General features: G+C 41.7%; 1 protein-coding gene across 1 annotated transcript in view; it reads right to left on the bottom strand.

Annotated features, from left to right (window-relative positions):
* Window positions 1-9,669, bottom strand: part of SLC18A2 (solute carrier family 18 member A2) — a 30,241-nt gene extending 20,572 nt beyond the window's left edge. Inside the window, exons 1-3 of the mRNA XM_071749514.1 lie at window positions 9,518-9,669; window positions 8,909-9,048; window positions 6,080-6,431 (exon numbers count right to left, since the gene is read on the bottom strand). Coding sequence (XP_071605615.1) covers window positions 6,080-6,431; window positions 8,909-9,029 — 473 coding nt within the window. The 5' untranslated portion in view covers window positions 9,030-9,048; window positions 9,518-9,669. The remainder of the gene's footprint in view (window positions 1-6,079; window positions 6,432-8,908; window positions 9,049-9,517) is intronic.
* Between the last annotated feature and the right edge of the window lie 2,912 nt (window positions 9,670-12,581).

Raw genomic sequence — 12,581 nt, 5'->3', positions numbered from 1 at the left:
CAGGAAATAGAGAATTTTCTGTCTGGAAAGCAATTATAGCATTTGAGCAGCTAAAATGGAATTTCTGACAAAAATTCACAATATACTATTTTTTCAATCCATTAGAGCAATCTATCCTAGAATCAAAACCCCTACCTTGGTAGATCTGAAGACAGTCTCTGTAGCCTATATGTATTCTATGTATAGTCTATTTAGCACACTTCATTCATGGCTTTTTTGTTTCAGTTTTGTGCATCTCAAATATATTTGCAAAGACATTATTTAATGGCCAGATTCTTCCACAATGGATGATGCTTTTCAAAGGAGTACTGGTTGACTTCAGGTTCCAATGATGTTGACAGGCTCAGGCATTTATCTTGGCAGTAGTATTGGCTGAAGGAGGTCAATCAAATCATGGAAGAGTTCATAACAACCCTTTTAATTTTTATTAGCAGCAGCCGTGACACAGGTAAACCAAAATAATTACTCTGAGCTTTGTTTTCTTGGTATAGAATTTTTAAATAGTATTTCTGTAGATACAGATTTAAAAAACCACTTTTGTTACAACTGCTGCTGGTGGTGAGTGACATTGTCTTTATCTGTGGGACTATGAAAGCAAAAGTTGAATGTCCTTTTCCTTTTCCCATTGCAAAGTAAAGAATGCTGTGTCTGGCAAGGCCATCCCAGGATGGACACTGTGGGAGGAGAAGCCTAATTTAGTAGAGGTATTCAGCAACTCTTAGACTTGATAGAGGGGTCAAAAGAGCCTGCAATTTGCTTCTGCTACAAGCACACGATAATAAAATTCAGTTATTTGCACAAAGACAAATGCCACCTGAAATGGCTCCCATTTCCATGTTTCCATGGTTGGATTGAAGACTTGAGCTGTGAGATCTTCCCTAAACATCAGTGAGTAAAACAAAGAGAAGGGCTACCAGGCTAGTTCTGCCACCTTAGAGGAAGGATCAACCTCTAGCAAGTTAAATCAGGTTTTGTCTTCCAGTTGGCTCCTCACACCTGAAAAGTTTCTGTTGGTTGAAAGCTTTAGGAAAATAAGTATTTTGGAGGTCACTTTCCATGCTCAATGAACTCCTGCTCAAGCATCATTCATATTGTTGCTGCTGCAGATCTTATTCCTTCTTTATCTTGGACAGAGTCACAGCAAGGTGTGAAGCAACAAAGAAAAGGGTGATGAGGGCAGAACTGGAGCAGAGCTCAGTTCCACTCTCCCCAGCCAGCAGATCATGATGCTTTATCACACACACCAAGGTCTAACACGTACCTTTTCCTCCACACAAAAATGAATCATTTCAGGACCAGGCTCTGTGTGGGCACAGATAGTCCTTGCAGCCAAAGTCTCCATTGCCAGTGATCCATCATTCTAAGGTACAGAGGTCAACACAGGACAGGCATTTGAACTGAATGAAACAGTCATGATAAACCTCTGGAAAACTAAAATCACTTGGAGCTTCACCCACAACCTGGGGACACAAGATTCTGGTGGGCTGCTCCTGCATGAGACTGATGAACCTCTAGAAGTTGCGGTTGGTCTTGCTCAGGGGACAGTGTTACCCACACCCAGCTGACATTTCATTAGGTGCACAGATCCTGCATAATCCCAGTGAAATAGCAGCACTAATTAGTTGGAGGTTGTGCTACCACCCATGCCCTGATCTGCCCAACAGAGAGCACAGAACTGGAGGTTTTGCTGAACACTTGCACTACATAACATAGATAGTCACAAAAAAGGAAAGGAACTCCCTGGATCAGCCATTCAGTGTTTCTGTCCCTTGGTCCTGGACCATTTATGTTTTTCCCATGTGAAACCTGTGAATAGGCAGATTCTACTTCTTGGCCACAACATGCTCCATCCCAGCAACCTCTACATTTTGTTCCTCTGCAGGTGTGCAACACAAAAGAGGATTACAGCCTGTCTTGTCTCTTCTTATTTCTCACTACCATGCTCAAGCATGTCATTTTCTTGGGGACTTATTTAAAAAAGAAAAAACTCCAAGAGAATCTGCAGCAAAGTCCAGCATGTTTCACCAAGGCTACCTGCAGCTCAAAGTGCATCCTCTGGGTATTTCTCACTGCTGGAAAAGCCAAAGCCATTTGGAGGGAAAGGAAAGGCTGCCAGTGATGGAGAACACCTACATTACTCTGTTTCAGGGCCATGTTGAGCCCAGATTGCAGGACTGTTGGGAAGGGGCTTATACCCATTAATAAGGTTACCCTGCAGTAAGACAACTGATCAATGGGTCCTGTGCAGCAGTGAAATAAAGGTTACACAGACCAGGTTAGCAGCTGTTTAGATCAGGTGATTAGAGCCTAATTACCCATCCATTACAGTGCTGCAAATCCACTGATTTCAAGCCTCTTATTATACAACCAATGTGGCACTGAGCATCCCTTGTGAAGTCTTTTCTGGTTACCTTCTTCATTGCCAGTGAAGTCTGGGAGCACATAGGGCATGAAGAGTATTTTCCTCAAGGTTATGAAGCAATGAAGCACTGTGTGTGTGTGAAGGTGAGAAAGAACATGAAGGGACAGGAGAGACAGGGAGTGTTGTCTGTGCACTCCCCCCCTCCATACTCCATGCTGTAGCACAGGTTATCCAGAGAGGCTTTGTTCAGCACTCAGAATTAATTGGTCTTTTCCATCACCTGCCAAAACCTGAAAACAAAGCTTACATGGGCTGTCACTAAGTAATTACAAGTGCTCTTTATTTCTCTGATTCATCCTCTGCATATATCTTGGTCATGAACATATCATGGTCCTAGCCACAATCTCTGGCATGTAAAGAAGCTCAAAGCTATAGTCAAGCTGGTGTAAAAATGGTGATGAAAGTATCTGTTATTTATTAAATTATTTTTGAGGCCAATATAGATAAACACAATATTACACCTATAAATTATTTCAGAGTGGTAGACAAAGGGAGGGAGACACATGGCAGGGGAGACATTCATTGCCTGTAGTGGACGGTGAGGCTGTCACAGCTGGGTTCATTCAGAGAACTCAGTAAGAGATGAAAAAAATAATGATAGAACCATAGAATGGTTTGGGTTGGGAGGGACCATAAAGATTATCCAGTTCCAGACCTCCTGCCACTGGCCTGCACTCTTCTCACTAGACCAGGCTGCTCCAAGCCCCATCCAGCCTGGCCTTGAACACTACCAGGGATGGGGCAGCCACAGCTTCTCTGGGCAACCTCTTCCAGGGTCTCATCACACTCACTGTAAAACATTTTTTCCTAATATAGATATCTAAATCTACCCTATTTCACATTAAAACCGTTACCCTCATCCTGTGACAGAAAGAGGCTTTAAATAAGAAGTATTTTTAGCAGAACTTACTTCTTGAACTAAGCCAATTTTGAAAATTATTTTTTAAAAACTGAAGTTCTAGAAAAAGGGGAAAAACAGCCAAAAAAACTTCCAGAAAACCTAAAATAAAGTAACCACCGGCACAGACTCACATGAATAGAACATCTCACTGCATTGTGTACAAACTCAAGCACCCAAAGCCAGAGCCTACTGAAAGCCTGGAACTCCATTAAAAATCTAAACCACTATTAAACAACTAGATTTGGATGAAAAATAAAACCCTTGAACACAGTGTGCTAACCTATTAAAAAAATAAACTTATTGGGCATCTTAAACTGTGCACATTAGCCTTGAACTAAGGAACACATTATTCTTCATCTATGATATTTTGCTGCAATTTTGCAAAAGTAATAAGGACAATAAGAATTATCACTAAACAGCTTATCAGTGGTAAGGAAGTATCTTCATAATGATGACTCAAATTTCTGTGATCATATACATTGTTCTTAGGAAATGTCAAACTGAGGGGTGGTTTTTTTGGTTTTTTTTCCAATGACTTTTACAGTTAATTGATAAATGTGTTAACTGATATTTCCCACTAAACATTTCTCAGAAGAAAGGCAGATCCTGGTACCAATACAAATAGTGCATGAAAAAAAACCACAAAAAACCAGTAATCCTTAAATCTAATTTAGGGCCACTCTAAGATGCTGTGGGAGAGAAGAGTTTGTCCCACAGCACACTGGGGTGATGTGCTCCTTGATTTTTCTTCTCACACAAGTTATGCACCCAAACCTGCAAACCTGCCCTTAAAATTGCAGCCACACACTCAGCCCTGTGCAAAATCCTGTGGGAAGTTTCCAGGGGGAATTCTCAGCTCACAGCAAAGTGTTCACACCAGTGTGACACCAACAGCCAAGGGAGATGCTACAAGAACATCTACGACCCCATCACTAAATCTAAGGATGGATCACCTGTGTCCCAGGTGCCAGCCCCAGCACCGGGATCCTTTCCTGGGATGTGCAGATAATAAAAAAAGCACCAGCAGGGACACAGAGCCTATTACTTAGGCAGATGTATATTAAAACAAGGGTGAAGATCATATCTACTGCATGGCATAACTGCACCACTGAGCAAGCCATTGGCAATGTGGAATGTATTATTGCTTTTCCCCTGGTTTGGCAGGTTGTGGAAATGATGATAGCCACAGAGAAAAGTAAATATCTGGAATCATTTAGACATTAAGGAAAATCTAGAAAAATATGTAGAGGGCTATTATGAAAATACTTGTTGACATGATGTTGCATTGCCTGTGGATGAGCTCCTCTGTCCTCACAAAACAATACCAAAAAGACAGGTAACAAAAATCTGTTTTCCTCCTCCACTTGCAGCAATATTTTTGGAGAAGCTGCTTTGCAATGGCATCCTTGTATCTGCATAGGTGGTATGGAGTCAAAGACAAGGTGAAATGAGAAAGAAATGAAACTATCTCACTTAAAGCTCTTGTGTTTAGTTCAGTGCCCCTGGTTGAATACAGGTGTTGAGCTCCTAACCACTGCTCAGCCCTCAGCTGGGTGCTCCTCTATCAGATTGAAATTAAATCTATGCATACAGAAGCTGAAAAGCCTGGGAAAAGTACTTTTAGCTTCAAAACCTGAAATATCTGGTGTGTTGGTTGATTTGGTTATTGTCAGATCCAACAGGCATTTTCCACTTAAACAAAAGTGTTTTACAAGGACACATTTCTGTTGCATATTATTTTCTGAGAAGAAAAATTATTCTCTACAAAAACAGCTTAAATAAGAAATATGAAAATTAGTGACCCAACTAAATACAATTTGGAGTTTATTTCCTGCAGGGACTGATCTCAGACTCTCTGCAGCTTCCTCTGTGGGGAACAGTTACACAAAACACTAACAATCAAATAAAATTAATTATTAACGTAAAAGATCTAAATGATATTGTAAGTACTTTTTAATTTCCATGAAAACAACATTATTGCTCAGATTTTTTGATTGAAGGCACTGATATCAGTGCTTACACCCTTGACTCTGGATCAAAGAGATTGTCTATGAAGTATCATTTAAACAGATTTCATTCCAGACATCAGGAATACACAAAAATTTAGAGAGAATGATATGAAGGTTGGGTTAGATCATGTACTTATGGAAACCTGTGATCAACTGCACTTGGTGATGACCATGGCATCAAAGTTTGACCCTTGTTTTTTTTACTGAAGTCCACACAAATTTCCCACTGCTTCTCTACCTCAGGATGACTCCAAATCATTGAATGCTGAACTGCCCCAAGAGCTGCACATCTCTGTGACAGCAAGGGAAGGATCCTGCCTACACCCTGCCTATAGATTCAGTACCTCATTCACCTAACACAGCTGTAATGGATTTAGCATCACTTAGCAGTGCTTTGTAAACACAATGTTCTAGGGTTTTTTGGCCCTGTCCTGGTGTACTGAAGACATTTCAACACCATTTCTGCCACAGTTTCCATAAAAACCTGAGGTTACAAGAGCTGGAGGAAAAGTGTACAATACTGGATGTATCAGATGGCTCCATGCAGCTTATCAATTTATTTTGGAGAGGATGTAGGTGTTTAGAAGTGTTCACCAAATCCATGTCTCACTAAAATCCTCCTCCAACTAAAATGAGAAGGCCAGTCAGCCAGAGCCACAGTAAAAATTAAAACCACTTTGTTCCAGCTACTGGTCTGGATCAAAACATGGGTAGGAAATCCTGAGTAAGACAGCAGAAATAACATACCTGTTTGTCAGAGAGCCTATGAAGGGGTTGGTTATTAGCTGCACTGTTGCTTTTGAAGCAAACAAGAGACCAACTTGAACATTTTCATTCAGCAGGTCCTTATCTTCCCTGGGGCAGTCGGCTGGGGAAGGAGTCACATTTACTGTCATTTGTTCTGTCTGAGTCTGATGCAATTCTCCTGGTTGGATCTTATCAGATTCGTTTCCAGTAAGCATGGTGGAGTTGTCATAGTAGGAGAAGATGCTCTGAAAATTGTCCGTCATGGTTGAGACTGTGTTGGGTTTAGAAGTCTGGATTTCTGTGGCATTTTTCTCATGTCTGATGCTGTAAAGGTAACTGGGAATTATTGGCACTGGAAAAACAAATAGAATATATTGGCATCTTACTAGTCAGGTTATTTGTAAATGGAATCACCAGATTTTCTTGTTCATTTTGCCACTGGTAAGGAGACACAAGGCTTTCCTACAGAGCACATTAACAAGGATTTTGAACTGTAGAAACACAGAACTGAAACAGTAGTTTGCTCATGGGATAAAACACACCTGTAACTCAGGAGTGAAGGATAAAACAAAAAGTTCTTTTACATCAGTCTTTATTTTTTCACCAGTTTTTATATGTATAAGATGGTCTATACAGATTTCATTCAGAAAGCAAAATATAAGAAGTCAAAACCCATGTCTGAAGAGTCTCTGTTGTGCATGACTGCAAAAATTCAGTTATCAAGTTGTGAAAACGTGAAAGGTGAAGAAAGAATTTACACTACTATTAAACCAAAATACAAAAAATGTAATAAAACACTTTTCAAAAATAAACCACACAAAAAAAAATGACAAGCAACAGAAGAAAAACATTCCTACACTAAGTAATGAGAAATGATGTGTTGTTTGCCTATGTCATTACTTTTACAAATTTACAATGAAAAGATCTTCCAGAAGGGGCTTTCTTTATATGCTTTAGGAGCTTAGCTGCAGTTTAATGGCATTAATAATAATAATATGTACCTAACAAATTAGCATTTCAGGACTTGTAAAAATGGATGTCAGGTTCATTCAGTTTTACATTAGTGATGGAATCACCCCTCCTTCTCTTGCACCTCTTCCTGAAAATGCCCACTCTTTCAAAAAGTTTGCAGGCAATAACAATTTCTAGTGCTTCTGAATAAGTAATTAAATGTTAATAAGCTTATAAGAAAGCTTATAAAACATAAGCTTTTACATAAGCTCATGTAAAAAAAAATCCAAAACCTACTTGTTTGTATGTTTTTAGCTAAGGTTTACGTTGTAGCATCAACTTTTAAGCTGAAGTCACCCAAGAAATTCAGGGATTTGATTCAGAAGCTGACACTGCAGCATCATCTGGGAGCTGGCTCTGCACAGCCTGAGAGAAGTGTGTGCATTTGTGTGTGTGTGTGCACAGCCATGAACCCTGTTCCTCTGAACCTTTTTCTTTAAATTCATGAAAACATTTGAATATGAGGACTTCTGAAATTACCAGTGAAAAACGTTCAAGTGTTTTATTTGAGGAAATTCCTCAATCTTGACATTATGCTTCTGAAGTCAGTAGAAGTTGCATCTCCAACTTTGATCAAAACTTGGATTAATTTACTAAACTAACTCACGGAAGCTCTTCTCTTAAAACCCACTTAGATAGTTTTCTCATTAACCTATCATTTTAAGACCAATGTGGGGGCAAGAGGAACTATCACAAGGAAACAGGCATCTCCAGTGTTATCTGGCATGATGTTTCAGTTGCACAACCACAGGATGAGAAAGAAAAAAAAAAAGAAAAAAAAGCACTAAAAATACTGATATCAGTTGCCCTCTGAAGTGTTAGTGGTGTTTAATAGAAAAAGGAAAAAAGACTTATGAAGACCTTGATGTACCATTCCTTATTCTGCAGTTAACACAGTAATAAAGTGAGATTTTTGTGTGTGTGGAATTGGGTTTGCAACACCTGGAGTATCATTCATGTCTTTCAAAAAAAAAAAAAAAAAAAAAAGAAAGGAAAGAAAGAGGAAGAAAGAAAGAAGAGAAAGAAAGAAGAGAAAGAAAGAAGAGAAAGAAAGAAGAGAGAGAAAGAAAGAAAGAAGAGAGAGAAAGAAAGAAAGAAGAGAGAGAAAGAAAGAAAGAAGAGAGAGAAAGAAAGAAAGAAGAGAGAGAAAGAAAGAAAGAAGAGAGAGAAAGAAAGAAAGAAGAGAAAGAAAGAAAGAAAGAAAGAAAGAAAGAAAGAAAGAAAGAAAGAAAGAAAGAAAGAAAGAAAGAAAGAAAGAAAGAAAGAAAGAAAGAAAGAAAGAAAGAAAGAAAGAAAGAAAGAAAGAAAGAAAGAAAGGAAGGAAAGAAGGGAAAGAAAGAAAGAAGGGAAAGAAAGAAGAGGAAGAAAGAAGAGGAAGAAAGAAGAGGAAGAAAGAAGAGGAAGAAAGAAGAGGAAGAAAGAAGAGAAAGAAGAGAAAGAAGAGAAAGAAGAGAAAGAAAGAAAGAAGAGAAAGAAGAGAAAGAAGAGAAAGAAAGAAGAGAAAGAAGAGGAAGAAAGAAGAGGAAGAAAGAAGAGGAAGAAAGAAGAGAAAGAAAGAAGAGAAAGAAAGAAGAGAAAGAAAGAAAGAAGAGGAAGAAAAGAAGAGAGGAAGAGAGAGAGGAAGAGAGAGAAGAAGAGAGAGAAGAAGAGGAAGAAGAAGAGGAAGAAGAAGAGGAAGAAAGAGGAAAAGAAAAAAAAAATCACGGCTTGAACATGTTCTGTTAGGGAGCATTCATCAGGCATTTAGGTATGTGTCACATTTAGATGTCATAAACCGGGAGGGGAAAGAAAAACCAAACCAAACGCCATGCTACCTACCGACGACCGTCAGCAGCATGTTGTCCAGGAGCAGGGCGATGAACACGATCAGCAGGATGAGTTTCCTGGATTGCCGGCTCTCCCGGAGCCAGCGCAGGAGGCTCAACTCCCCCCAAGCCATCGTCCCCGTCCTCGAGCCGCTGCACAGACACGGAGGCCATCAGGGGCCATTGGTGGCCATCGGGGGCTATCGGGAGCCACGGGGGCACGGCGTGGACCCCGGGGCGGAGGCGGGAGCCCCGCAACCCCGCACACGCATCCCCCCAGCTGCAGCCCCTGTAGCCCCCAGCCCCGCAGCCACAGCCTCGCAGCCCCCCTAGACCCTCAGCCACACCTCCCAGACCCCCCAGACTCGCAGCCCCCAAGCCCCGCAGCCTGAAGCCCCACAGTCCCGCACCCCCCGAGCCCCGAAGCCCCTGTAGCCCCCAGCTCCGCAGCTCCCAAGCCCCGCAGCCCCTGCAGCCCCCCAGCTCCGCACCCCCCCGAGATCCACAGCCCCCAAGCCCCGCAGTTCCGCACCCTCAGCCCCCGTAGCCCTGCACCCCCCCAGCTCAGCACCCCCACTTTCCCAGCCCCGCATTCTCCCAGTCCTCACCCCCAGCCCCGCACCCGGTTGCTGACAGCCCGGCCCGGTCCGAGCTCCCGGTGCCGGTTCCCGTCCAGCCGTACGCTGCGAGCCAGGGAGGAGGAGGAAGAGGAGGAGGAGGAGGAGGAGGCGGCACCTCTGGTCCCCGTGTGAGCCGGGGAGCGCTGGAGGCGGCGCAGGGGGGGCCTCTCCTTCTCTCCCCCCCCCCCCCCCACCTCCGGGCCATGCCAAAACCTCTGTGTGGCCACTGAAATGTGCAGAAACAGGGACAGAGGACGAGAAAAGTCACTGCTTGTAGGCTGGAGCAGGTGAACTGGGTGTCCCGCTGGACATCCAGATCCATGTAGAGCCACTGTTTTTTTGGTTTTGTGGATTTTTGTGGGTTTTTTTTTCCCCTAAAATTTGGAATTCGCACCATTTGGCGTTTAAATGGCTCATTTTTCTTCTCTGCTCTGCACAGTATTCCAAACGTGGTACCCAGCCTGTGGCATTTTGTTGTCATCATTATGAATTTCTTTCCTTCTCAATCTATGTTAGAAAAGAGATTAACTGTGCTGAACTGCTGAGGAAACACGTTTTACAAGAGATTTGCATTTGTTGAAAAAGTTGATTTTCAGATCCCATAACCTGGACTACTGCATCCAGCTGAGGAGCCCACAACACAGGAAGGACAGGGACCTGATGAAGGGGGTCTAGAGGATGGCCACAAAAATCATCAGGGGGCTGGAACACCTCTCCTACAAAGACAGGCTGAGAGAGTTGGGGTTGTTCAGCCTGGAGAAAAAAGGCTCTGGGGAGACCTAATAGTGACCTTCCAGTAACTGAAGGGGACCTACAGGGAGGCTGGAGAGGGGCTGTTTGCAAGAGCTTGTCTGTAGTGATAGGACAAGGAACAATGTTTTTAAATTAGAGAAAAGTAGATTAAGATTGGATGTTAAAAAAAAGTTCTTTACCATGAGGGTAGTGGAAAATTGGAACAGGTTGCTCAGGGAGGTGGTTGAGGCCTCATCCCTGGAGATGTTCAGGGTGAGGCTTGACAAGGCTCTGAGCATCCTGATCTAGGGTGTCCCTGCTTATTGCTGGGTGGTTGGACTAGATGGCCTTGAGAGGTTCTTTCCAACTTAAATTATTCTATGATTCTATAGCACTGCTTTCACTGAGCTCTGTGAACTCTTCTTTGCTCCACCAAGCTTCACTTTTGCAAAGCCTCCTAAATGTGAGGGAAATGTCTTAATGAGTTTAATGGCCCTAGAACCAAACATCAAACCGAAGCTGGTGGCATCATCACCACACAAATCATTATTTCTTCAACTACATGACCTGCTCTGGATGGTAACCAGTTAAGAGATGCTTTCTTTCAAAGCAATCCATTTCACTATTGAGGAAAAGCAGTGCACAAAACCCAAGTTGCAAATACACAGTTTCAGGAATAACAAAAAGCATTTGCACTGTGGATTTTTGCCAGCGTGAGTAACAGCAGAAGATACATATTTGTGGTTTAAATTGCTCTCTGAGGTCCCAAGGCATCTTTGGGTGAAGTTTAAGAGGCCTTGGGAATGGGAATAAAACTTGAGTGTGTTATTTGGCACATACAGACTTTTCTATAAATAGTAACAAATGGGAGAAGATACACAGATGCTACATCTCTCTAGTGTTGGCCTGCAGGTAGGTTTGATTTTATTTGACACACCCACATGTATTATTTTTATGTGAGAACTGTTATGCTGGTACATGAAAAACATCAACCAAAGCTATTAATAAGCTATTGATTCTTGAATGTTGGCTTATAAATGATTTGTCTCTTCCAAATTTTTTTAATCAGCAGTTGGGCACATTCCTGTTTGAAGGTGATTTTCCAAAATGGAGCTTCTGCTTCTGTACTCAGAGGAGATAGAAAAGCATGAACTACAGGACTGGACCAGGGAGGAACATTTGATTTTCCAAGTATCAGATCCTGAAGACACTTGGCAAATTCCATCACTGAGTTCAGGATGTGTGGGGAGTGCAGTAGGATGCAGCACTAATGTGGGGTGCTTGTCAGGGAAATGTCAACAGCAAAATCCTACCTGGCAAACAGGGCTTGGAGAATTTTTTATTCCCAGCAGTGCACAGGAGCCTCTACTGCCAGGGGTGCTGATGTTCCTGTCCCCTGTCAGAAAACAGATGTGGAGAGAGATAAGGTGTTTTTCCAGTTGCAGAAGCAACTTGTTTCTCTATATTTATCATTTACATCCTCTTCCAGTCCTCTCTTCTAGGAGATTTCTCCTCTCCATCCATAGCTGCAGTGCTGGCACTCACACTGACAGCATCTGGCCTCTTGGCTTCACATCACTCCCTTTTTCTACACTCCTACTTTCTTTTGCCTTCAGCTAAGTGATTGTTTGATAAATAATGTTAAATATATATATATATATATGCAAAATCATGCCTGGACTATTAGCATGGATAAGCAGGAGACCCTTTGCATGATTTGAATTACTATTTTTGACAAGATACTTACTGGTGGATGGATACTATTGCTTTACTAATATAGCAGATGAAATTGTGGTCACCACCACCAGGTAACCACCTGCTAAGTGGTTTGCTGCCTTGCAGGTGTAAACTGTATTCAGGGAAATAATGATTCTTTTGCTAACACCTGTTTGTTCTTATTCCCTGATCTTTGGCTCTGCTGAGAACAGGCAGAAAAAGAATAGGACCACAACCACAACAGTAATTACTTTGGGGAAGCTGTTGATGCCTTGGTTTTCCTATTATATAATTTTTGATTAAGATTGGTTAAAATGGAGGGAAGGAGGTGTGGGATTTTTTTTTTTTCCAGTTGTTATTTCAGCTTTCAACAGAGCAGCAGAACAACATTTAAGGTTATGGTAAGTCTGTACCTTTTATTTGCTGTAACAATTTTTTGCATGTGCTTATTCTAACAAGATCTAATAATATTTTCAGTTTATTGGTTTTTATTAAGAAATAATTATAAACTCTGAAATCAGTTCCAAAAGCATATATTTATGTAGGAATCAAAATTTTGAGGACTTATAAATAGTCCCCTCTGAGTGAAATACCTCTAAGCCTTTAGGGCATGGGCTT

The sequence above is a fragment of the Heliangelus exortis genome, chromosome 7 (assembly GCF_036169615.1).
Source record: "Heliangelus exortis chromosome 7, bHelExo1.hap1, whole genome shotgun sequence".
Taxonomy (NCBI): domain Eukaryota; kingdom Metazoa; phylum Chordata; class Aves; order Apodiformes; family Trochilidae; genus Heliangelus; species Heliangelus exortis.
The sequence above is the reverse complement of the archived record's forward strand: the minus strand, read 5'-3'. Positions and strand labels throughout refer to the sequence as shown.